The sequence below is a fragment of the Pezoporus occidentalis genome, unplaced genomic scaffold (assembly GCF_034315485.1).
Source record: "Pezoporus occidentalis ecotype Australia unplaced genomic scaffold, CSIRO_AGI_Poc_V1 ctg2, whole genome shotgun sequence".
Lineage (NCBI taxonomy): Eukaryota > Metazoa > Chordata > Aves > Psittaciformes > Psittacidae > Pezoporus > Pezoporus occidentalis.
In genome coordinates, this window is record NW_026913855.1 from 472,626 (window position 1) to 500,351 (window position 27,726).

The window sequence follows — 27,726 nt, forward strand, 5'->3', positions numbered from 1 at the left end:
ATGCACCTTTCAGTCCTTATTTTAACATCAAACATTAAAATACTATTAACTATTTAACACAGTTAAGAGATTTTGGCTTGAAAAGACAATGTTCTTTTTGCAATGGCAACACCTCTTCTTGCAACACAAGCCCATGTATCAATGAAGTTTCATAAAATTTTTCAAGCTATTTAATCAGCTTGCCTTGGAGTTTGTGCTCCTGAAGCCCTGTCCTGCTAAAACACTATCACTGGTACAGCAGGAGTGGAGTACTAATGAGGACTGAGAAAAGAAGATGCTTCTTACACAAAGGTCCTGGTTACATATGCAGGACAACACAGAGGCTTTCATGCGCATTTCAAAACACCTTTTTTCTGACCACCTTTCCAATAATTTTTCAGGTGAAGTGGACTTGTAGGAAGGAGTAAGCAGTGAAATTAGCAAAATTGAAAGTACAATGAGCATTCAGCAACAACTGAAGATCAGTCATCATTAACAGCACACAAACCTGTTTGTCTAGAAATGTACACCGCACTGAACACCAAGTATCAGAATACCCTAAACTTGCCTTGACAAGCTAAGAAATAAGCTAGGACATGTCTCTTCAGAATAAGGCTATTCTTTGCCTCTTCAAAAAAATCATCCCCTTCTACACACTTGCTTTTTAAAAGGGGAAAGTGTCCTCCATCTGAGTACATTTAATGGCTCAGAAAGCACTTTTTCTTTTGACTCACACTAAGCATTATTTTCTAATAACACTGGTAGAAAACTAAACTCTTCGTAAGCAGCTATTTTCCTCCATACACAGAGGATTGTTCATATATGGTGGCATTTCTTTTTCTGAAAGGAAAAATGGTTCATTTGAAGGAAAAAAAACCCACACATAAAAGCTTTCGGAAAGAGAATTACCTCAACATTTAGAATTCCTCATACTAGCCACTTTAAAAGTAATGTCAACGGAACAAAATTTCCTCGTGCCCCTTTTTGGTTTTTATCAAAGAAATTTCTAAACAGAGGGAAAGTTTATTTTTATGCTAAGATCTGTTCACATTTAAAAATAAATTAAACTTAATAGATGAAGCCTGGAATAAATTGTATATATGGCCAAATCTCAAGGCCCTAGAGAGGTGATGCAAACAAAAATTATTTTTGTTCAGCAATTATTAATTTAAAAAAACAACCAAACAAAAAAAAAATCTCCACCCAAAACTATCAACCACTGAAGAGTGAGATTACACAATCTATAAACAGCCACTATTCCTTGTATCTTTCTCACATTCAGTGTAGTTCTAGATTCAGAAAAGATTAATACCTAATCAGTTTAAGACTAACAAAAAAATCTAATCACAAAACCCTTCATTACAGAGCTGAGAAAAAAAAACCTTCTGTGTGGACCAATTCCTAGGTTTTGAAACCTTTAAAAATCTGCCTGTTCTCAATACACCCCAAATTCCAACTCTGTATTTAATGGCACGGGTCCTCAGCTTGACAATTTAATACTTTTTTTGTAATACTAAAAGGTGAAGGTGATCAGAATTGGATCTTGGCCTGATGGGATCTCAAATGGCAGTCTCAGACTAAATCCCACCACATTGTCCCTGGTGATGTACACAGCACATATTGTTGGGGCAGAGAGTCTAAAGGAGAAGAGAAACTTGAAAGCCCTTTACACAACCCTGCCAGGTATACAAGGGATTGCCTGGCCAGCCCGAGCTACCTTCTCCTTCCACTGTTGCTGGTGAGAAGTCACTAGGTGAGGCATGCTTCAGCTCTGTGTGGATACACAAAGAACTGGAGAACATTAGGAGGGGAGATACCACAGAACAGTAAAATGCACACAGCACTTCTACATTCAAAAACATTCCCTCTGGATATTTTTCTTAATTTTAGAAGAAACTTACATAGATTTTATCTTGCTGATATCGCTGAAATAAGTTGTGCATAATGGAGCCTTCGTGGAGATCTACAAGTGCTGCCATGTCTTCCACACTCTCTGCACTTGTTTGATGCATAGGCGTTACTTTTTGGTGTGTGATAGTGCTCTGCTTGTAAGTGAATACCTGAAAGAGGGGAAACAAAGAAAATATCAGAACACACATTCAAAAAATTAAATGGAGCTTTCATACCCATTCATATTCCCTATCCAGTTTATCAGTGTGCAGACTTGTAAAATATAATAGCCTGCCAGTCATACCTTCTTCTAAAGCGTCTCTGACAATAACTGAAGCCCCAAATACATACACAGGGGTCATATAAAACTAGCATATACTGCCAATGCACTGAGAACTGTAAGGGGTCTTTTCCACTTTAAGGGCAAATGTAATCTCATCTCAATCTGGACTGCTATTAGACTTCTTCAAGAGAAAAATAAACCAAGCAATAATTGTTCCCCAAAAATCCAAATCCAACCAAACAAAAATCCACCCCTTACAGTAAACCCAACATACACAAATTATTCTGTAAAGAAATGTTTTACAGGGCAAAACAACAAATGAAAATTATTGTTCCAACAGGCTGCAAGTATTTATATGTTTGAACTGAAATCCACTTAAATGTTTCCTTTCAATTCTCCGGTCAGGATGGCTGTCAGGTTAGATCATTATTCCTAATGCAAGTAGCGTGCCTAGTTCAGTGTGCTGCAAATATCTGTAAATGAATAGGCAAACCAATTTCTAGTGAATGGACTTTTGAGATGAATTTCTGAAGCTTGCTCCAAACAGACAGTAAAAGCTCTAAAAAAGCCACAATTTAAATACTCAGTCAGAAGGCACTTCCACAAATATGCTCAGAAGAGGTACATGTCCACAACCTAGTTAAACTTTAATGAATATTAATGACACCACTAAAAACTAAACCAATAGCTTTGGAATTCAGATTACCATTTCCTTTTTATTTACATCTTGGCAGCTCATCCTTACAGATATCTGCCTGCACCTCATAGCCGATACTACTCAGCCAATGTACCTGGGTCCCTTATAATGGCACTGTTTCAGTGTGAGAAAGTCAAGTGTGGGGTAATGCAAATACTTTAATGATTTTGAAAACCTTCCAAAAATCTTCTGAAATTTATTTCAATTTATATACAATTTCTATTTATAAAGAAGATGGAAGAAGCGCAATAACCAGCAGCCTGAGCGCTGGTGAGCACCAGTGAGAAAAAGAAGCCGAAGCAGCAAGAGTCTGAACACAGGCTGGACTTAATATCAAAGCTCTGTACTCTGATATCCCACCAGTTGACAAAGATGAGCTGTCTGATGATATTTGTTCATCAAAATTGTACCCCAGGCATCCCAAATGCTGGCACAGACCATGGCACTGTTACAGCTGTCACTCACACCAGCACAAAGTGTACTGGGGGATGGCTGAAACAAATCTCAAACAGATGCTGGAAGGCAACAGAGATGTCAACAGGATAGGTGAGCAAAACATCGGAAAGTTCCTATAAATTTGAAGTATCCAAAGCACAATCCCTAACTGTAGGAAAAAGACAGACACCAAGAGATCTGAGCCTTATTTTGTGGTACACAACCATCATGATGACAGGACAAGCATTTGCACAGGGCAGAGAGATGCTTTGCCCACTCAAACCCACTATTTTCTCTTCTTCAGGCTGGTTCTCATACTTCCACCTCTCACACACATTGCTTTCTTGTCTGGGTGAGGAAATGGCTCTGTGAGCTCACTCAAAGATTGGCGTGTGCACTGACTGGCTAGAAAACACACCAACTTTTCATGATGGCTGCCACCCAAATCAGAAAGGGGAAGGACTTCTTCTCCAATGCTGGAGAGTTACTTTTCCTTTACTTTTAATTCTTACCAGAGCCTCTTAGAGCACCCCTTAGAGTTCCTAAACCCGCTGTAAAACTTGGTCAAAATCATCTAACAAGATCAAAGTCATCAGCCAGGGCAGCAGGATCACATGCACAGACCTCATTTCCTTAAAATGGGCTTTTTACAGTCCTGCTGCTCAAGCCCTGACAGGCCTGTTTTGTTTTATTTCATCTTGATTCATGCCTTTATTAGGACAAAGGCGTGAAAAGGCTACCTTGAACTTTATCATTACTAATTAGACCATCACATCAGGAAATATTGCAGCAGTTGAAATCCTCAGGAAATAGGAACCAAAAGCCATTCTACAAAGTCAGCATGGACAAGAGGAAGACAAACGAGTCTTCTGAACTTAAACAGGAGCCTGTTGGCAGCATACAGGAGTGTCCATCCTCAAGGATCCTGCTAGCATTTCTGGAAGGTCAAGTAAAATACGCAGGAAACTTGGAATAAGATTTAAGACAAACCTAAATGAGAATTCAGCAAAAACTTCTTTCCTCTTAAGATGAAAATGGTCCAAGATAACAAACACGTTGAATACATGGAAACCTATAAATTAAACCCTAAAGAGACAGCACACAAAATAAGAACTCTCGAATTTATTATAGAAGTGAAAATTAGAGGTTGAGGTATGAAGGAGCAATGCAAGGGACAACAAGAAAAAGAACAAGCTAAGACAAAACAGCATAAATAGGCTAAACAACAGTAAAGAGCACTTCACTGGGAAAGGAGAACACCACTTCAAAACTGATCTCCTGTCCCTACTGCTGATGAACACGCTAAAAAGGTACTCAAATGAGGGAGCAACATGAAAAGCTGGGAGGCCCATGCCACCATGTTCCCAGGTAACATGGGAAAAAGCTGTGCAGGCACTACCACGCTCAAAAATAATGTAGGAGGGAACTATCAGATACCCAAATCTTAACAGCTTGCTGAAACTGAGAACCCACACTCGAAAGCTGGAGGAGTGCTGTTGTCTTGAAGAAAGCGAATACGACTAAAAGGAAGTAATCGCATGCTGCTGAATCAGATTTCTTTCTCTAGTCAAAAGGGAAAGATTGAAGAGACAGGTAAGTGAGGACAGGAATATCTGACTGAACATTAAGAATAGGGCAACATGCAGAAACTGTAAAACAAAACATACTGGTGTGGTTTTGACAGCCTGTTTCAAAACTTTGATGATACAATGCTACATCCTCATTCACATCTGTTCAGAAATCTACAGGATTACTAAATCAATTATGTTCTCTCCATAATTGGGTAAAATTCATCAGCCTTGCTGTGACGGGGACATATCCAGAGCAGTGTCAAGGTCTACCAGCCCAACAACCATGGTACTCATAGCACTTGCCAGATCTGCTTCAGGACACAATGTCAAGCCCTGAAATCTCTGAGAGCAAGATCCACATTGATACTTCCCAAAAATACCACTCAGATGAGAAAGAAGGACAATTAGAGCAAATGAATTCATCATCTCACAATGAGAACATTAGCATGGGACATGGGACCAAGGAAAAAGAAGTTAGGGGAAAATCCTCAACAGCACACCAGCATGTCCAGGATGTGGGCACAACTGCACTGCACGTATGGGACAGATTCCCATGTCACCCTCTGAAACATAGTCCAGATCTCCAGCCACTGCTGCAGGAACTGCCTTCTCTTTGCAGAAAATGCCAGTCAAGACACTCTCTAATGCACTGTATGAACCTGGAGAATTCAGACTGAGATTAAAGTTGAGACTGCAGATGAGCAGTAATTGGGTAATTGGGTTTTTGGCAGTTGCTGTATCATGAAGGGGTTTGCTCTGAAGCAGAAGTGTCATATGTAAATAAATAAATAATTTCATACGGGACTCTACTTGGAAAAATCAACAAACCCTAAATCACATACCAAGTCAAAGACATATAAAGAAAAATGATAGCTTGAACAAGTAAATGCATAGTTTTCACCTTTTCATGAACACTGCTGCATAAGTAGTGCAATATTGTACTCCAAAATGTACAAGTATTTCTTAGGCAACTCTGTATCTTTATATTTGGTTCAGAAAAGCATTTTTTTGAATGCCATGCAATTTGGAATAACTAGTACTTTATATGAACATATGCTTTTAAAATTGACCAGTGAGCATGTAAAGAAAACAACCCACAAACAAATCAGGAGTTGAGGCACACGACTGCAATTAAATTAATTTCACCGATGCTTTTAAAAGAGCATGAAAACCACCGGCATGAAAATCCTAATATTCCCCACTTCTTTATGTTGAAAATTACATTCTTATCCTATGCAACCAATCCGGCATGAGAAAAAGAAAAGAAGTCCTTCAAGCGTTTTATTTAAGGGGAGTATCACAAAACAATGTCTAATTAATTTTTTGCACTGACAAATTATCCCATAGCTCAAGATCTAAGAATTATATTTTAACAAAAGATTTAGTTTGTAATACAATTTATTAACACCAGGAAAGAATGACAGAGTGGGCCTTCAACAACAGGAGCACACAATGCTTTCTCTTACAGCATCATTTTCTGACATGATGACAAGTGACAAAAATCCCTACTTGAATAAGGTCATTAAAAGGTAACAAGAGATACCACAACAGCTGAGTCAAGTGAGTTTAGGAGAATGCTGAATTAAGTCTTTAGGTAAAGCATATCAAAAGCCCACACAATTCCCACTTCTTGCAGAAGCCACAAGTCACACTCAGGCCTTCCAGTCTGCTTGGAGCCCATACACAACTGAATCTCTCGGGGGGTTTTCACAGGAAGGCTTTGGTCTGATGCTGATAATCCATACTGGATGGGAGGAAGGCAGAAGATACTCCAAAAGTCTCCTGATCATCAATTTGGTATTTGAATTACAATAATCTTCATTATCTCAATGACATTCCATGAGATTTTTATTTAAACGCAGAAATAGGCTTGTCTGCATCTTGGAAGCTCTGACCCAAAGTAGATAACTACTGAATCTGCTCTCTGAAAATATGCAAGATTGTCTACTGAGAAGTTTACATATTGTGAGCATTTTAGGGCAGCCCCTTCTACACAGTGACCTGAACACTCACCCCTCCCAAACACAACTCCCAAACAGTGCAGGCTCAGGTCTCTTTCTTTAATTCAAAGATTGAGATTTGGGTTTGAGGACGGGGTGACAGTGGGCACTGGCTCCTCACTGCTGCTGCCTCCAGACAGGAAGGAGAGGCCTGCCCATGGCCTCGAGCTGGACTATTCCTCATGGCCATTACCCACCACATGGGCAGCGACTGCCTGAGGCTGTCAGATGCCATCAGCTTCACCATCAGCAACACACGCCAGATGTGGTGGTGTCTGACCCCAGCCAAGTCCTGCACGCTGCAGTGCTTGGGAATGGTTACGCAGCTTAGCATGTCCCTCTTCCCAGTGTGGTTGCAATAAATCAAAAAGGGTGGGGCGTTTTGGTAGGGATAACAGAAAAGGGGCAATCAACCTCCCTCCACTGCCCTTCCCTAAGCAAGAAAACTTCTTACAAACCTTAGATGTACCATACAAAGTGCAGGGCCTTACAGAAGATAATAGTGGTATTCTTACATGCAAAATAGAAATATCCAAATCTTGTCACACACTTGATCTAAATTAACTTGTTCAAATCCAGGTAACCAGAGGAGTAATGTAAAACATCACAGTTTAAACATAAAACTAGGTAAGACAGGGAAAGCGAAGGCGAAGAGGTATCGTAAAGAAGTCACCTAAAAGAAAGGTTTACATAAAACAAACAAACAAAACAAAACAAAACCCAAGCAAACTATTTTCAATAATGCCTATTATATTAGCAAACCAACTGCTACAGCATCTGGCCAGACCACAGATACCAGAAAGCAAAGCTATCTGTGACCCAAAAAGTGAAGTGCACAGCCTTCCTGTCATTGCCCCAGGAACTACTCCATGTGAGTTTTTCATAGGGTTACTCCCCACTGCAACGGTGATGCCCACGAAAATCCACACGACACAACAACAACTCCAGAGGACTCAGCTTGAATGCTCAAGACATCAGTCTCCTAAGGCATCTTTTTGCTTACGGTCACTGACCCCACAGCAGAGAGATGATGAGTGCAGCCCACCAAAATATACAGGACTGTACAGAGAAACATCCACTTAAAAATACCAATTTCTTTCTGTTCTCTGCTGTTGGTCTGAACTGAGGATCATCATTTGTGCTTCCCTCATGTTTAGAAGTTAAAAGAATGCAATAAATCTTACAAAATGTCTTTATACATGAGTCCAAGCAGAAAAAAAGAGGCCTTGGGCTCACATTACAAGCAGTGGAATGCAGCGTTCCAGGGAGAAAAATAAATCAAGACAAGCCCAAGGACCCAGAAATTAAAAACAAAAATAAAAATATAGTAGTTCACTGTTTATTCCTGGAGAGATCTACTGTCTGAGCAGATACTTAACATACAGGACAAGGATGCTCTCTTATAAATCAAAAGCAATTTACAACCAAATGTAAAGCAGATTAACTACTGACATTTTAAATTCTACAGTTAATCATGACAAGAGTGTGACCCAAGTAATTTTTTGTCTGATAGTTTACTATTTCTCTGTAACAGCTGACCTTAGACATCCATTCCCTTGTCACAAAACAATCTTTCAGGCAACAAGATAGACCAGGGCCCAAGGCTTGCTTTGATGCCACATAATTTAATCTTTTTCAAAGCAACAAAAAACCCCAAACAAACAAACAAAAAACCAAACAAACAAACAAAAAAACCCAAACAAAACAAAATCTTATCTATTAAACTATGGAGGAAAACAAAATAATTTTATGTAAGGCATTTACTGAGGTAAAAAAAAATAAATGTATTACCAACTAAACTGATAGCGTTACTACTGTGACTAACGCTGGTCTTCACGCAAATATCCCATACACACACCAACTAGGAATCAGCTTCTTTCCCACTTGTTTTGTAAAATTCCTATCCATTTACCCTGGGAATCACCCCACTCCCTAACCTCCCTTCATAGTCAGATCTTAATCTTGACCTCTAGTGCAAAATGTCCACTTTGCACATTACTATATCCACAAAATCAGTTGAGCAACACCCAACCCATAAATTTCCTCTATTTCATCTTTACTTTCTGCTCACTTGGGTTCCTGCCATTTTCTGTCTTCGTTCCTCTTCCTACCAATCAAACCACTTCCAAACCCTTCCTCTCAGTCCCCCTAATTCTTTTCAGACCTGTCAGAGCCTGAGACATCTGGATCAGGAGCTACTCCCAGGTTCAAGTGCTGGGAGCCCATCCTGGTGCTTTTCCCCATCCTCTCCCCCACCTCCAGCAGCTACAGCACCAGTGATGGCTTGCAGCAGCTCCCCTGAATGGCTTTCTTACTACAACTTGCAGACTGTCACACTCATGCAGAATACCCCTCTTTGCTCCCATGCTCTGCAGCATGGGGAAGCATGCTTCCAGGATGGCAATCCTGGTCATCACAGCAGCAGATCTTAGCAAACCCGGTAAATCACACATCTTTGTTGTTTCCCTGTGCACTGACCACTATCAATAACCTTGATCTTGTCTGATCAAGACTTCTCACCTAACGCCTATTCCACAAGAAGTATTTCAAAACAGTTTATTCCACATACCAGCCTGTTTCCGTTGATAGACAAGCTCTACCATCAAGTACAAACAGGCTTCCAATTACAGGTTCAATGCTTATGACCCTTCAATTGGACTAGCCTACACAGACAATAAGGAAATTTAATTCAAATTAAACACATCAATTTTACCCAGATTATACTATAGTAAGCCTCTAAGCAGTCCTTGCTAATTCTTACAAGTAAAAATAGAATAAAAAATACTTTCTCTGCAAGCAGCCTTGTATGACTTACAGTTATACATTGCCTGAAGACACCACAAAGCTCAATTTTTAAGAAGCCTTCCTACAACTACTGTGACTATAGCACTGCAGAAAACATGAAACTTTCCCAGTATGTCACACCAGCACTTGCTTCACCACAGCAAAGTGCTCCTTTCTCTTCATGAACCAGGAAGCGGAGGGGCTGCAGCTGCCCAGAACGCTGGACTGAGTGGAGCAGCCTAAGGGCAGGACACAGGAGATGTAAACCAAGATGGGCATTCAGCTCCCTGCCAGGCAGAGGCTGAGTCTCACCAGCTTAGACCACACAGCAAGGCAAGGGAAGACCTCCAACCTGGACTGCAAGATGAAGCAGACAGCAGATTCTGGTACATAGGAGAGGAACTGAAGAAGCTCTGGGCCCATATTCCCTATGGGTTCAATCCTCCACCTGGGACACTCCATCAAAGGCACCCCAAAGTCAGTGTTACTGTAGGCAGCACCCAGCAAACAGGTGTAATGGCAATACTCCTTTTTGCATTATAACCTTAACTAGCTCCAGGGACAAGAGGGGTGAGGACTGATGGTTTCATCTTCTCAGAAGGAAGACCAAAATACTAAAACCCCCACAAAACCTCCCTCACCCCTTATCCACCATTTGCCATACCATGGAAAGTCCATCTATGGACACTGTCAGGCACCGAAAGATTACCTTGACTGACAAAATCAGTTAGAGCTCAAGAGAGACTCTCGATTTCAAACTCATATTTATTCAATGATTCATGCAAGATAAACAATGACTATCTGCAATGGAATGAACAAGACTGAATTTGAACAAAATGCCCTGCTATCAAGAACTGGAACAACTCTGTTCAATAAGCAGCTTACGAATCATACCAGCTTTTCAGGCATGAAGCAATCTCAATAGGTCTCTTTTTCGTCTCTATAAAAGAACAAAGAACAACGTTGCAGGTAGTTGACTGGACTGCCTCTGAGTCTAGAACAGGAGCACCCTGTGTGCAGTGCTGCAGTAATGAAATCAGAGGCAATGCTTATGCGGGAGCTGGGGCTTTGAGGGGCCATTCCTGCAGAGCAAGCCTTGTCCTGAATGAAAGCTCACCAGAGAAGGAGATACTCTGACGACGCCCTGTGGGATGCCAAACAAAACCTGAGCAAAACCTGTTGCGAGCCTTTTGGCCTCATTCCTCTATCTTCCTCTAAGCCCAGCACTTCCTACAAAGCAACCCTGCCCATGGTCTGCGCGTGCAGATGGTGCCCAAACCCTGCAGAGAGGCACACACAGGGGGACCAGGGGACTGCCCAGGGAGATGCTGCTGGACAGGGAACTCTTTTTGGGAAGGTTTGTGGCACTTATCACCACCATGCTATTACCCAAACCAAGGAGATGGGCCACAGCATCAGCTATAAAGGCTGAAAGGTGATTGCAGCATCACTGTGCAAGTTGTTCCCTTTCTCAGGGGGGCTGAGGAACTCCCTCAGCAAGGGTACTGCAAAGGGCTGGGGGGGGGGGAAGAAAAAGGAAACAGCCAAAAGAAAGGGTTTTTACACAGAAGCAGATGGTCTTACTGGCAAATTTCAGTGATCTGAGGCAACACAGGGCTTGGGTTTCCATCACTCCTCCTGCCAGATAGCATCCAGCCCCTCTGCTCCAGTCAGTCACAGCTAGACACCACAGTTTTAGCTCCCGCTTCATGGTTTGGTCACCCAGTGCTGGTTGGGTGTTGAGCACTCCAGCAGGCTCCAGCACTGGGACTTGCCATGAGCTAGCCAACATGGCCAGGAGCCAGGCTGGAGAAGGGCTGGTGGGAGCAGTGTATGGCTATCAGCCACAGAAGCCAGAGTGCTCCTAAGGCAATGCCCAGTCAGAGGGGCCTCGGAGGTCTCGATACCCATGACCACCTCCATCCTGAAAGCCATTACCCATAGAAGCTTGAGCAATAACCCGCAAAGACCTGGATCCCTCACACCTTCTCCTGCACACCTTAGGCCACTGGAAAGAGAGCAAAGCATGGCCCTACTCCAGGGCTTTCCATCACCAACTCTGCCTCTGTGTTCCCACTACAAACCTCCCCTATTTGCTCTCATCTCTCCTCCCTATCCCTCCTTCACCTCCTGGCACCCTCCCTTGCCCACCACTGATGGTGTTTTGAAATCATCCTTGAGGGACTCATTTCCAAGACCCTTTGAGGCCACTCTGATGAAAATTCAGATAGGGGTCTACTATCATCTTTGCTTGTTTAAAAACCCCAGTATTTTATTTTTAGTTTTTTTTTGCCTTTATGTTGCAAGGATAAAAATATCTGAATACAGGAGATCAATATAAAGCTCTGTATGAGTTTACAGGGATTATAGAATCATAGCATATTTCATGTTGGAAAGGACCCATAAGGATCATGCAGCCCAACTCTGTGCTCTTCTGACGACTACCTAAACTAAACTGTATGACTAACAGCATTGTCCAGATGCTCCTTGAACTCTGCAGGTTTGGTGCCATGACTCACTGAAGAGCCTGTTTCCAGTGACTGACCAGCCTCTCAGTGAAAAACCTTTTCCTAATGTCTGAATTTCCACTGACGCAGCTTCATTCCATTTCCGATCCTGAAAGCATAAGTCCCAATTGAAGTATGAACCCTGGCCCCTGGCTTGAACAGCAGTCCCTTGCTTACTCATCTCATTTTTTAAAGAACCAGAGGAACTCTTCATTAAGCCAGTGTTTCCTACCTGCTGTTCCTGCAGGTTGCCTGCAGTGTGAGGTTTTGACATAGTTATACTGCTGGCAAGACAGCCAAGACATTTTATTTACAGCTCAAAGCTTCTTCACTGAAGTAGTCTTTTAATGAGGTAACTGTCTATTAAAATCCCCTTTCCCCAAAACTTGTAGGTGGATAAGGGTAACTTACATGGAGGGGTAAGAGGTAGAAAAGGGAGGAACCGAAGCCCCGAGTACAGTACGTTCCTAAGGACATCTATTTATGAAAACAAAAATATACATGATGACACATAACACGCCATAGAGAACGCTCAAAGCAGAATTATGGGCAGGTGAACACAAAACCCTGGACATCTCCCGAACCCCAAGCATACAGTACAGTTTCCATGGTAGCTTTGTTAACAAGACTATGCTGTTTCAAAGAGTTTTTATCATGTGTGCTGATCTCAGAACAATTTATCAGCCTTTCAGGAAAGGGCTACCTGAGGAGAAACAGTAGGGACACTCCCTCTGTCACTACAGCCATTAATTCAGCTAACCAGCAACTGGGAATTTTTCCAGCTCTGACTGAAAGTAACTGGAGAATGACCTTAACAACAGGGGGAAGGAGTGATTTTCCTTACCTACACATGTGGTTCTGACACGCAGAAGAAAACTTATAATGTAGGCAGCAACAGACCAGCTCTCAGCAGGTCTCCAAAGCTGCCTTTCAACGTACCCAAGTTAGCACTGGGACCCACAACAGCACCATTTCCCTTGCCTGAGAATGCACCCCAAATATCAACAAAATGTTTTGGCCAACATGGAAGCACTGTCAGATTGAAACTGCAGGCAGTTTATCCACACTCAGGATTAGCCAGTGCCATTTGTGTGGCACGCGAAACCTGCATGAGCATTGGCAGGAGTAGCATAGTCTAGGGAAAGAAGATGTTTTAGCCATATTTCATAGTCTAGGATAGAGCTAAATCTCAGCTGGCTCCATACAGCACAAGTATGGTTTCCTTCAATCAAAGTGTGTGAACCAGGACCGCAGTACATGCAGTCCAGAGACATGGAACAGTCCATATGTGGAACTAGCCTGTCTGAATCATTCACTCTGCTTCACTGCAGATCTCCCTGAGCCAGCAGGAAAGTTTACTATAGCCCATGGCACTGCAAAAAGGGAACAAGAAGGCCATGACAGAAGGCTTCACGCAGCATGCTGGAAGGATTCACTGGCTTTACCACAACACAATACAGATTAATAGAAGCAGCTCAGCTTCAGCTCTGCACCCCAGTAAACCTTTCTAAAGACTGAGACACTGAACCTCAACATCCTTGTCTACAGTGCTGTCTCTGTGGATAGAGAGGGCTGTGCTGCTTTTCCCTGCCTATCCTGCATGAACTTGGGGTGTCTCACATTTCTATTTCTCCCAGAAGATGGGGAGCTGGCTGTAAACCAGATTTGCAGCTTCAATGTAGAAATAAAGAGCAGTTGTCCCAGCTACCATACGCTGGAGAGGAACCTGCCAGTGTATTATTATTGCAGGGATGCCTGCCCAAGTCCGCAAATCCTTTGAAATAATAATTCTGCAATAAACCCTCCCGAAGGGCACTGCTCTAGCATGCCCTGTTAGCAGGACCGTGACACAGGACTCTGTGTTCAGAGGGAAGGAGGCAAGGCACCCTGCCTTCCTGCCAGCAAACCACCACTGGCCGCTGCACCAACCATGTGTACAGCATCCACCCATCCCAGGAGGGCTGGGGTTCCTGGTTAACATTGCTCAGGAGACTTGGCAGAAATAGTACAACAGGTGAAAAGGAACAAAAAGCTGGGATAATTCAGAATTTCTGTGCAGCAAGCAAAAAGGTCGGGGTTTTCTAATAGTATATCCTGACAGGTCAACTATTCAAAGAGGTTTCATCATCAAAAAGCTGCATAAATATTATTTTCAGAGAGCACAAAGCCATCTTAAAGACTCACATTTTGCCCTTAGAGTCTTGTTTTTCTCCAGGATTAGTGTGTGTTAGACAACAGCAGCAGGCTCCAGCAAACATGCTCCTGGAGAAGCGCTGCTGGTCAGTTAGTATTGCTACACACTTCAGCCTGCTGCAGCAGGGCTTTGTTTCACTCTCTTCAACCGCAAGGGTGTCCTAAAACGCTACCAAGGCATTTTGGTAGCTGTGGCACAAAGCAAAGGTTACAGCTGCCAGGCACTCAGGACTCTCATGTTTGCATGGTACTCTCACAAGGCGCCCACCGACATGTCTCATTAGGCTGAACTGCCGCAGAGAGCCACAGTCGTTGTCAGTGAGGAAATCTGAAACTTCTTAGGCTGGTGTAATTGGGACTGGCGCTCTGCTCCCCCTTCCCCAGAACTGTTAGCTGCAGCAGGAGGAGAGCATGCTGCAAGAAAGTACAAAACAGGTTTGGACAAGCATGAAACAAAGCTGCATGTATCTCAAGATAGCAGCTGAGGCGGTTAAGCATCTTTCATTACAACCGTGAAACCCACATCCACGCCCTGAGAGCCCAACCAGCTCAAGTCAGAGGGTTCTGATGGCCACATGCCAGCCTTCAGCAAGTCGGAGGAGCCAAACTGCTAGAGACAATCTACGGTATCTTCAGGTTTTCCTGTTGGAACTCCAGGGTTCTTTTCAGCTCTTTGGTTCACTTTTTAGGGGGGGACACCACAAAATGAAGTTTTCCAGACCTCCTCTGCTCTGGTTTAAGGTCAACAAAACCAGTTGAATGCTGCACAATCATTCTATCATCATGAAATCATGGTGAAGAGAAAGGGAATTAGGGGAGTAAACAGAAGAGAGAAAAAAAAAACAAAACAAAGCCAGACATCTCCAATACATAAATAAATGACCCTACTGTACCTTCTTTTGCAAAGGTGAAGAAATAAGGGGGATGGCGGACTTTAAATGGTAAACTCACTGAAATTTCAGATTTTTTTGTGTATTTGTCTGGACTGCAAACCCACATGCAACTTTAATTTGTAAGAAAATACTGTAGTGGGTATGAATGGATACTTATCCCCAGTCCAAAATCATTACATTTATACTGGGGAAAAGAGAAGCTGCTTAGTTACAAGCAGCAGACCACAGTTGTCTTAATTGCACTGAACAGGAGCATTAGTCAGACTGATTACATAGTGAGACACTAATCACTTACGTTCTCTCAAATGCATGCTAGTAAATTTGATTATTACTCAAATAGAGTATACATTGTTCAGTATGTCAGAGTGAGCTCTTTCTTTGATTGAAAGCTTTTTAGGGAAAAAAAAATCTACCTCTTTGCTATAAAGTTTTACAGTGTCTGGCACAAAGACAAAGACCTCTTGGAGATACTGAACTACCAATATGAAAACATGACTACATTTTAATATGTCTGGTTTTGGGGAAAACAATCTTATATTCTTTTTCCTTGGTTCTATTACAAGGAGCATGAATAAATATACCAGCCCCAGGAGCCATAAGAATTCACAGAACAGCTTAAAAAATAGCATTTCTTCTGTCTGTCATAGAGTTACAACAAGTTCCGATTTTTACACCTTTGAGATAACAACGCATGAATTACTGTTCAATTTCTGTTACCATGCAAGTAAGAATCTCTTTTCATTGCACGTGTGAAAAGCCTGTGGATATTAAATATAAAACCTTATTTTTTTTTAAAAAAAAAGGACTGGTAGAAGGTTTGAATATGCCCAGTATTGGTCATACTTCTGCAGTAGACTTCTTTTAAGGAAAAAGGCAAGTAAGTGGCACTGCTAGAACTTGTTGAGGAGACTAGAGCACCATCACTCACTGCAGGGCATGAATCCACAGGTATGGGCAGATGAAGTGGTCAAGAGATGTAATATCTTTCAAAGCCACGTCATAAGTCTCATTGTATGGTACGGATATTGCTTTAATACATGTGAGAACATGTATTATATACAGATAAGGAATAGAACTTGCTCTTGGCTGTAAAAGTTTGACAGAGCTGTTCTATAAGCTACTCCCATAAAATCAACATATAAACTACTTGGTCTGCATTTGAACTATGAACCTCCTGCCTGTATGTGTATGTTGGAGAAACCCAATTACGATTGATTCCCATAATACAAGCAGCGAGCAATTCATAGCACCTTCCCCCCCCATACCTCACCCTCAAATATGGACAGTGCTTCTTCAGCAGTCATGTCAGAATTATAAAAACAAGGAATATGTCTTATATTCAGAGAATTACTTGGCAGCCTTACATACAACTTTAACATTTATAGGCCTGGAAAGAAAAACCCAACCTTTCCGTGCAAAGAAAAATACACCAGTATTTTTCTGGCTCTGTAAGGATACTGTTGTTTGCTTTTGAATTTACTTTGACAAACCTCAAGCACATGAAGCTGTAAAAGCTCTGGTTTATATTCTCTAAAACGAGGGTTAGATATAAGTTCAACAGGAAATATGGTGAGATTACCCTCACATGTTACTAAAAACCAATTAGAAGAAAGAGATTAAAATCAGACCACCTTTTCTGATTGCTTGCATGGACGGAAATGTTGTGAAGGGTATATGGACTGCCAATCTTGTGTATTAGTCAATAGTGCTGCCCTCTATTTAACCTTCCCAGGCTACTCTTAACTATCCAAACAGGTCTATTTTACTGTGTTTTTTGATAAATATCATATCTTAAAATGCAGCTTCAGAGATCAGTGAGGAAGACCCGTTACCAGCTGATGGGTATATTTATGCAAACCTGTTGCAGTACATCAAACAAGATATAATTTTGAAAAAATTATCCTACAGAACAAACAGCATCACATTAGAAGAAAAAGGATGCATGAAGTAACCATTTTGTTTAGCTAGCCAGGGCCTGAGTTAATGTCACCTTACCCTGTATTTGCGCAATGTGATTCAAGCAATTTCTCTGCTCTCTTCTGTCTCACCTATGAATGCTTCAGAACTGAGATTTAGGCTTAGAGGCAAAATCCAGTCACTTAATTCCACACATAAACTCTCTCCTGCTCTGAGAACATGATGATTTCTGTTACAGTAGCTTCAACCTGGCAGATTAAATCAGAAGTTTCTAGAAACAGGGGCATGTTTCCATTCTACAGCCTCTCTCTTAAGCTAGAGAGACCATTATGATTTTTTAATCTGAGCAGCTGTGTAACATAGAAAATACATACCTAAATTCATTTTCTATTTAGCAAAGTCTCAGCTCTGAAGTACTTCAAATCTTTCTCCTTCCCTTTAAAATATCATGAATTTACTATCCTCTGTTTGGATACTGCCTTTTGTTAGGCACAATACTGACTTAAACTAGTAGTAGAAACTTTTCTGCAGGCGCAGGCATGTCTTGTACAAGATTTATGGCTCCCAACTCTCATCTGACTGATTTTTAAAAGCCTGAGCTTAAGGATGTTCTGTGTGGTACCCAGCCTCACTTGTCCTCATCCCAGAGCCATTGAACCCATGGCACCAATAATATACCATAGTATACACTGCAGCAAAATCCACTATCAGTGATGTAGAAAGTAAAGATCATAGGATGGACATACACGGACAATTACATAAAGCTGGTGGTACAGAGCTAATACAGAGTTTGAGTGCAGCCATAGGAGTACAATTCTGCTTACTACCAAGGTAATCGCAAACACATCCTCAGCAGTAAAGAAATAATTTCAGTAAGCTGCAAATGACCAAAGTACCTCTGCAGGCACAGCAGTGCGAAACTGGCTCCCTCTACACCAGCACACGCAGCACCAGCGGACTCTAAAAAAGACAGCGTTTCTCCTCAAAACTCAAGTGCTCTGGATTGAAGGACAGACTTGTGCTTTCAAATAAGTGTTTTGGCTCACCTCAGATACAATAGAAAGGTGGAAAAGGAAATAATTTGCATTCCATTAGTAGGGCTTCTATACACAAACATCTCCAACAAGTATTTTATTTGGAGTCACTGTATTGCCACAAACACTACCTAGAGGTATGAAACTGAGGTGTAACAAGCCAATTCAACAGAGGGTCATACTTCCCATTAAACGAGAAAGCAATAGCAATCAGAGTTGCAATCCCAACTATCATCTCAACACAGTTGATAAAAATAAGTAAGATGACATGACAAATCAGTCATGCAGTATGGAGCTGACTCACCACCAGGTGATTCATAACTAAGCCAACTGCAAAATATGAAAAATGCTGTGATCCTACAAAAAAAAGCTTTAACATTTGTACTGCAAGCTCTTTCATTGTCAAAACACACAGCTGCACACCAGCACTAAACCCAGATTTTTACACCATGCCAAAATGTATAAGAAGTGTTTAAACCGCAAAAGAGATTATTTTCCTGAAAGAGTCCACTGAATATATTCCTTCCTTTCAGCTTAATAGAACTCTTACAAACTAAATAAAAGATTCATTATTTAGCTGTCATTCTGCATTACCACAGCTTCATATACAAACTTTATACTGGTATCTTCACGCATTTTTCTGTGAACATCCACATGGACAAACAAGATACAGGTGACCAGACAAAGTATGCAAAGACCTCTAACAGTCAGCTGTTCCACAGAAGTTCAGCACTAGTGAGGAATGACCCAATGCCTCATTTCGATCAAGACAGGTAGGTATAAGAAAATCATACTTGTTTCTGGTATGGTTTGAAAATTGATCTCTATTAAGTTACTCTCATGAGACCCCAGTATTGTAAAGAATATAAAAACTACTGTTATATTGGAAGTGCACAATTCTGGGATTCACTCATCTGAAAAGCTCAGTTAACCCAACAAATCTGCTGATACAGCCATCATAAAACCTTGCATGCCTAGCAGATGCAATGAAAACACACATTCTTGTGCTTCTATGCATAAATACTACTATCCTATGGGAAGGAAAAAAAAAAAAAAACAACACTCCAGAGGAGCATACCTTTAGAATGGCCATAACTGCACGGGCATAAATGTGAGTTTCCAATCTAGTAAATTAAAAGACAATCCCCATGATTTTACTTTAGCTAGATTCCTCTGCAGCTAAAAAATTCAGAGAAGGAAATGGATTGAAAAAGAGAAAGAAGGCTTAAACTCAGGTGCAGGAAAGTTAAGCACAAATCTCACTATGAAATACTGAGCAATCGTAAGCTGCTAGGAAAAGCCTTAGGATCCCTAAAAACAAGCTATGCAGGTTCCCATTGTTATCTAAATTAGAGCACCTGATTTCAATTACCATTATTTACAGGTTTTGATTTAAATGATCTGCCCAAGACCAAAATCAGTACCCTCACTGGTTGTTGCACAAACAGAGAATTCCCACCCCACCACGAGCCCATGTCCATCAAAACACTGCTTCACATTCCCAGGTAGGGAGACACAACACATGTAGTTCAGGTACCAGAGAAGGAAGCCTGTTGGTGAGGGGAAGGTTTAACCTAGACTAGCAGGAGAGAACAAGTCAAAGAAAGCACATGCCAGGCACACAACTCATCAACTGGATTAAGTCAGATGACAAAGTTGGAAAAGCACTCATTTTGATTCCCTCTATCTCCTCCAGCTCAGAGCAAGGTAACTCAAGCACCCAGATACACTGGGTTCCTGACAGAGTGTATGCAAGCACTAGTCTCCAAAACAATCTACTTGTCAACACCAGAGGCTTTTCCTGTTAAGACAGGTCTGCACTAGATCCTGCTGATGCAGCCCTGTGAACCACAAATACAAGAGTTTTCCTAGCAGAGGACCTTGACCTCAGCATGATTACACTGATGGTGATTTTTCAGTGAATTTTCTTCTGCTCACAGGGCTACTGGGGTTACTTGTTTCGGGGTTAGCAGGCAGTCCCCACAGCTGGAAGTACTAGCACATCTGCCAAACTTTTTCCAGGCCCCTTGGAGCACATCTGCCAAACTTTTTCCAGGCCCCTTGGAGCACAGTTCAATCCAATTAAAAGATGTGCAAAATACAACTCAAAAACTATTCCCTCGGTGCTGTGGGGTCCAGCAATCCAAAGGTCTCTACTACACTCTACTACAGTGCCAGCAACTGATACCAAACCCTTTCCAACAAAGTTGTTTCAGCTGTTAGTGAAATCACTTGACCCTTTTCCACGTGCACCTGAGATGCTTGGACCTAAATGGGATTTTTCTGCCCTGCTGCAAAGGAAATGAGAATGGCTTTGCCCCCACAAAACTCAGCACTTAACTGCAAGCATGTTCTTCTACTGACACAACTGCACCACTGCAGTCAAGCCACTCTGCTACAGCAGCTAGAGTTACAGCACCATCTATGCCCACACAGATATTTTCATTTTGACTTTGCACAAACCACTTCCTAGAAAGTGAAAGATAAAACTGCTGGGAAGAAAAGGAGGGGTAAAGGCTGGGACATCAAAATAAAACACTAATGTCAGACTTCGCATCACTGTAGCCAAAACATTCATAGCCACAATCTGGCTTACAGATATGCCTGTGGTGCTCAGCAGTTACTCTGTAAAACACCCCTCCAAAGGCGGTACTTGCATTTGCCAGCAGCTGTCTTTTCAGCAGAGAACCAAAGAAACAGGTATATCTCCCTCAGACATGTAGACCCTCTGCACAGAGTAACAAGAACACGGACGTGTGTTTAGCTATTTGATTTGGTGAGAAAGACAAGATCATTTCCAAGCAATAATGCCAAATATGAATTAGCATGCAAAGCCTCATCAACTTGGTGATCTGAAAAATGTTTTGAACCATAAATGAGACATCCCCCTGAAGCATGACACCACAAGCAGATGCCTCAAATAGGATACTGACCACAGGGAAGGCAGGCTTCATAGTTCAAGGTATCGAAGCATGCACACAGCAAACTGACACACAGGAAGGGTGTGGACAGGCTCTCAAGACACAAGGGAGTTTTAAACATTAGTAAGACACTGCCATCTCTGGATAAAGATAACAGAAGATAAAGCTGCTCAGACAAGTCCAAGCAAGCACTCCCCACAACTGCTGCTCGATCGCAAGGCGAAGAAGCACATTCAGATCAGCAACCAGCAAGTGGGAAGAGGCAGTCAGTAGCACAGATTCTGGCTACTCCAGCTGCCACACTCCACAAGCTCACATCAGATACACAGCTTTCACCCCAGCTAGATCCAGCCCGCAGAGATGGCAATGACAGTCTCTCTGGCTAAACCCAACACACTCACATGGAAACACAGCACAGGTACTGCCTAGGGAACTGCTGCATACATGGCTGCTAAACTTAACTGGGAGCTAAAAAGTTCCTCTCAGTTTGTTATGGGGTGTATTCGTTAGTATTTTCTGTTACGGAAAATGCTTTCACTCCCATGATTTTAGTCCTGTTTCTGACTAAGTTTCTGACAGTAAGAAAAGCTGTAATACTTCTTAAGCAGAAGCAAAGAGCACAGTTTGGAGATGGCTTGGGCATTTTTTTCCTTTTGACCCACAGAGCTATTTTCAAACACAAAGGAAGAAATGAATAACAAGCCTTTTAATAACTAAATTTCTAGTCCCAGAAACCAAGCTTTCCATGAGCTCAGAGACCAAACTTCAGACACCACCACCGTGTAGCTCAAAATACTTGTAACTGATTCAAGGTCTTTTAAAAGAGAGTTCAGACTCCATTTGTACTCAACAGTACGAGCTGGCTTTTCTTCCAAGCCTGTTCACAAACCTGTTGTTCAATAATGAGCTTTCAAAACTATGTCTAATAGTAAAATTCATTGCTCCCTTTATACTCACCTCATTATCCCAGCCTCTTGCTGTGCTTGCTCCTTTTAACGGATGGAGCAAGTATTAGCTTGATTTCCTACCACACATCAAGTTTTCAGCTGAGCTTGGCAATATACATTTCTAACAACTGATAAGATCTCTATTAATTTACTATTAAATGTATAAAGCTAGATTTTATTTTGCCTTGCATCTGACAGATAACAAGAACATACATACAACATGTCAGGAAAGTAAGGTAAGTTTTGCATGCAGACACAACTGATAAGAGGAATTCAAACCAAGGCCAAAACTCAGTGATCATAAAAGAAGTGAAATTAAAATATCCATTTGCATCCATATGTAGAGGAAAAAAAATAAATTTGTTTTTCCTTTTTTTTGTTTTTCCTTTTTTCCCCAAGAAAGAAGCACTCCAGGAATACTCCAGTCAATGCGTAAGAAAAGTTTTAATACGTTGTCCTGGGTTCAGCAGTAGCAGTCATTTTTCTCCTTCTTGGTAGCTGGTGCAGTGCTGTGTTTTGACTTTCGGCCTGGGAACAGAGCTGATAACAATGATGTTTTTGTTTGGCCAAGGACTTTGTGAGCCTCATGCTCTGCCAGGGAGGAGGGGAAGCCGGGAGGAAGCAGAGACAGGACACCTGACCTAAACTGACCAAAGAGGTATTCCATACCACAGCACGTCATGCCCAGGATGTAACTGAGAGTCACCTGGAAGGGCTGGAAGACTGCAGGGTTGGAGGAGGTATCGGTCGGTGCTTGGTCAGGCTCGGGGGGGGGGGGGGGCAAGTTATTGGTCGGCTGGGGGTGAGGTGATGTATTCTCTTCCCTTGTTATTTCCTTTATCATTGTTATTATTGGGGGTAGCAGTAGTGATTTGTGTTATACCTTAGTTACTAAACTGTTCTTATCTCAACCCGTGGGAGTTGCATTCTTTTCGATTCTCTTCTCCGTCCCTTCGGGAGTAGGGGGAGGGCAAGAAGAGGGGGGGACAGCGAGTGAAGGAGCTCTGCCTGGTTTTAAACCACAAGACACATGAAGCTACCATTATTTTGATGAGAAAATTAACTTAAAACCCAAGCCCATAAAATACTGCCTGCAGAGAAAAACAAAGCAAATAAAAACTCAGTTAAAAATAATGTCATTGCTAAATTTCACAGATTATATTCCTGAGACCTTGCACATTCAGAGAGAGCCAGGTGCGAATTCTGGAGAAGCAGCATGTGTCACTACTCTGCAGAAGACATTAAGCAGCAGTAGCTGATGCACACATCTGCTTGTATTAAGTAACGTATTTTTAAGCACCCAAATATTTTCAAAGAGTGAAAAAAAAAGCAACACAATTATTTTCAGAATCCCTCCCTACTGCAAAGACAAGTCTGAGCCTATCAATACCAATCAACCTCGCTTTAAATAAGCATAACATTCCCCAGAAAATTGGTTATTGAAATTAGCTGTGTGGCAGCGGATAAGTCTGGTTTATTTGCTGCAGTAATTTGCAAAGACAAAGCTGTATGCTGGAACTCTTAGACAAAGTACTGGAGTCAGCAGGACCTGAGGTTCTAGTCAACCAGCATCTGACCTTGAAGAAGTCCATCACCTCATCATAAATCTGTCATCCCAGCTGTGAAGCTGGATGAAGGCAGGACTTCCCTGCAAACTGCATGCTGTGTCTAGTTTGGCCTTTCGTTAAATAAATATAACGCCCCCTCAAAACAAAACCAAAGAGCTAAACAATGTGTTGGGGATTTTTATACACAAAGCACTTTGTACTGTACAAAAATGATGTACTTTACTAAGTGGGAGGGAAATAGATGTAAATATTTACACATGAGCTGCAAAGAGCTGTTACTCCAGGGATGCGTATGCTGGTAGCTATATAATTCAAGAACTGCATCCGTGTGCTGGGGGTGCCTTCACTAGACAGAAATAATGTTCTAGTCTCCAGAAAGCATGCACTGTGCTAAGAAGGGTAAAGAAAAAAGCCTGACATTAAGGGGACAGTTCCTGCCAGACTGGAAATTAAATTCGCTTCAAACAAAATAGAGATTCAACAAAGCTACAGGTGCTCGGAGCCTAATTACAGGAGTACTAACTGCTGAGTTAGTGTCCAAATTTCTTTTTTTTTTCCCCTTCATTTTTCCATCATCTCACAAACTCTTCCAAACAGGCAAGTGTATTTTTGGACTGGTAAGTAAGACTGGAAGCACAGAAAGCAGCTATTTCTCCTTATGCAATATATGCTTGGTCCTTGCCTCCCAAGAAGAAAAGTTCAAGCAAAGATCAGGATAAGAAGGGTCACCTCAGCCAGTATCTTGTCTGTTTCAGTTGTGCCCCGGTGCAAGCGCAGGACCTGCTACTTCACATCCCTCCATAACTGAGCTCCTATGGAAGTTACAGGACTTTGTATTTAGACTGACACTTCTACTATGGTATTTACATAGGTGACACAAGTCCAGAAAAATGGATTTAAAATCTGTGCTATGTATGAGAATGAAGTTGACTTGGTTCCTTTACACATGGCAAACTCTGACTCATAGGTTAACAGCTCAAGACTGCAACTTAAAAGTGATGAAAAAAATCTGGAACCAGGTTCTAAAGCCTTCCTTACAAGTTAATTTCATCGCCATTATAAAAATAAATCTGCCAATTCAGAAACTTCTCAAGAGAAGCAGCTACTGTTTTCCACTGCTATTACTTAGAGGTGATCCTGTTTTACAAGCATCACTGTGGTAATGTTTGCCCCTAGTTTGCTAATCAGTTGCCCATTTCTAATCAGCCATTTCTTTCCATTTTCATACACAGAGGAAGCCCTGCTTGTAACTGCAACCCTGAACCACATCTGATAAGCTGCTTAGTAGTTACATAACGTCCACACTGAAACTGGCAAGTACATCACATTGCACACAGGTTAAAGGACATACAAAGAAATGCATGACTCCAGAGCAGCTTCAGCAACTCTGAATCTTCATCTACTTCAAGCTGCCTAATCTGCTCTAAGGACATCAAGTACAGAAAACAGTTTGTCTGCCTTGCGGAGAGTCAGATTTAAGGATTTTGCATTCAAACAGCACCGACTCAAGTAGCAATGTTCAAGGACTTTCCCAAGCGAGACTGCAGAGCTTATCAACAGCACAAGGTGAATACTGCCCTACCTAACCACGTTTAATTTGGCCAAGGCTTGGGATTTTGTTTTAATCCAGTGTGACATTATAACTAAAAAAAAAAAAAAAAAAAAATCAAGCCGTCACTTAGAAAAAAATCTGGTCTCTGGTCAGGATTTCTTCTATAGAAATAGCCATGTATGTGATGCAAAGTAGGCACGTTTTAAGTCCAGCAACTTTGGGAAGCAATGCACATACACATCTGTGAGAGCACCTGCACACACATTTCCTCACTTCATCATCTACATACAGAACACAGACAGACATGAGTTAATACTTTCAAGAAAAGCTGTATCAACCTATTAGAGGCATTCAAATACTGCATTGCATTGCAATAGCTCTGCTCCTTTCTGAAAGCATTTGAACAAATGCATTTGATACATATATGTGAGTATGTTTGGGATTAACAGGTATCAGCAGCTCATTCAGAGTAACTGAATACAGCAGTGTCTGGTCTGACCTGTTAACACCCTCATACATCTGGAATACAAGGCAAGCATTTTAAAAAATGCCCAGAGAAAGAACCCAGAAGAAAACAGAAGGTGATGCTTCTTGGCCTCCCCTTTGACTTCTGCACAGGTTTTGGTGGATGCAGCCCCTGCCCACCTCAAGGGCTCTGTTCGTGTATAAACTCAGTGCAGCAGGCATATACTCCATAGACATACATGCCCAAATGCTGGGCTTAACTAGGCCGTTGTCACGCTTCTTTTGCTTTCCTGATAGTGCAGAAACACTGCTCCCTCTTCCCCCCTGCAGAGGACATGTGAAAAACATTAACAGATCTCAAATGCCTAGCAGACCTTGAAGTATCCTTGTCAGAACTTTACATTTCCTGGGCAAATCTTGCGGTGACAGAAGCCCTGTGTCATTGCATTTAAGTCAATAATGATGCACAGATAATGCAAATGAAGCCTGGCCATCAGATTTCAATGTATATTAAATGCCTGTTGGAAAGCAGCATTAATAATAGAACAGATTTTATTATTTATTTCTAATTAAAACTCCTTGCTGATGCTAGTGAAAAAGAAAAAAGCCACTTTCAAAAAAAAAAAAATAATCAGCAGTAAAAGACATATCATTATTTTCATTATAGTTTGTGGCACTTCTAGCTATTAAGAACACTCCCTTCCCAGATCTGTTTTCAATAACTTCCAATTCTGCTACACATGGAAAGCTTCAGATGAAGCATTTACTGGCAGGTACACACCTTGCTTATAATGCATATGTATTTTCAAATTATCTTATTTTATCAACACAGTATTTTTGCTTCACTCAGGCATACAATAATTCCAGCAATTCAATACATGAACACTCTACTAGACTTCTTTGGATAAGGTAAGCTTAATTTACAGAAGGAATGAATTGTTTCCAAGAGGCAAGATTTTATCTTTGCTGTAGAAGTCATCAGTTCAACTCAGTTACAAATCACTGGAGAAAAATCCCACAGCAAGTTTTCGGTAGAGCCTCAGACATTAAGCAGCTGAACACATCGGGAAAGCCCATCTGCCCCGGTGTGCTTGAGCTGCTGCTGAGTGAGACCTCCTCACACTTCCCCCAGCAGCTCTGGGATGCCACTAACTGTGGTAACCCAATCTGAACCTTGCGGAAAGAGAACCAGACAAGCATCTTGACACTTGTGCTCCTCTAGAGCTGAAGAAGGCTTGAGGAGGTTTTCTGCTCTGCTGGGGGTTGCAAGGAGGTGCCTAATGCCTAGGGCTGAGGTTGCCCCAGTGTCTCCCGAGTAGCTCTGCTCCTGATGGGAGGTACAATGGGCCCCGGCTGCCCAGCTCTGCCGTCACCCACCCAGGGACTTCCCATGTTCTGCTGGGAGCTACAAGCTCAAATCTAATTGATGCTTCCTCTGATACAGGTCCCTCTCCTCTCGTGTGTGTGCCACAACCACCCAACTGCAAAGGGGCAGTACACCGCTTTCCCACAGTGCAAAACCAGGCCCTGCCGCATTTACTAGCTTTCCAGGATTTGACTTCGCAACACAGTGTTTTTTACTAAGTATATTTTATGGCTGTCCTTAGTTAAGTCAGCTTGGATAGATAAATCTCCTTAAATCACCTCTCAGCTCCATCACGTGTATGGTAAACAAGACCTGGCTTGTTTTACAAAATAAAGCATGTTGGGTGAGGAAGAAACACATGACCTATGCTAACATTTTCTTCCCCTGGTTTAGCGAACATGAAAGCACCACCATTAAAGAGCACTTAAAAGTTCCTTTTGCAACTAATATTGAAAGAGTTTATTATCACATTGTAAAAATGCTTTAGGGGAAATCGCATTCCGATAGCATTCTCATGAGAGAAAGTCTGACTCTTTCAAACAAGGACTTGCTTTGAAATGCTCAAGAATGCAAACATCATGGGACTCCTGGGGATACAGTGACACATTTTATCCCACCAGGAAGCTTCTGTGTTCCCTACTAAAAGAACCTGAAGTTCTGCAAGAAGAACTGCATCTTTCAAATGGAGAGCAATTTGGACATCAAGCCTTGAAAGTAACCTGGC

The 27,726-nt window shown here is 41.8% G+C and overlaps 1 protein-coding gene across 2 annotated transcripts in view; it reads right to left on the reverse strand.

Annotated features, from left to right (window-relative positions):
• The window catches only part of MYO10 (myosin X), a 160,127-nt gene that overhangs the window by 93,024 nt on the left and 39,377 nt on the right, over positions 1 to 27,726 (reverse strand). Inside the window, exons 1-2 of one of the 2 annotated variants that reach the window (XM_062617670.1) lie at positions 11,204 to 11,365; positions 1,881 to 2,039 (exon numbers count right to left, since the gene is read on the reverse strand). In XM_062617670.1, the coding sequence (XP_062473654.1) occupies positions 1,881 to 2,039; positions 11,204 to 11,350 (306 nt within the window). In that variant the 5' untranslated portion in view covers positions 11,351 to 11,365. Of the gene's footprint in view, positions 1 to 1,880; positions 2,040 to 11,203; positions 11,366 to 27,726 lie in introns of those variants that run through there. The other variant, XM_062617671.1, reaches the window with a different exon arrangement.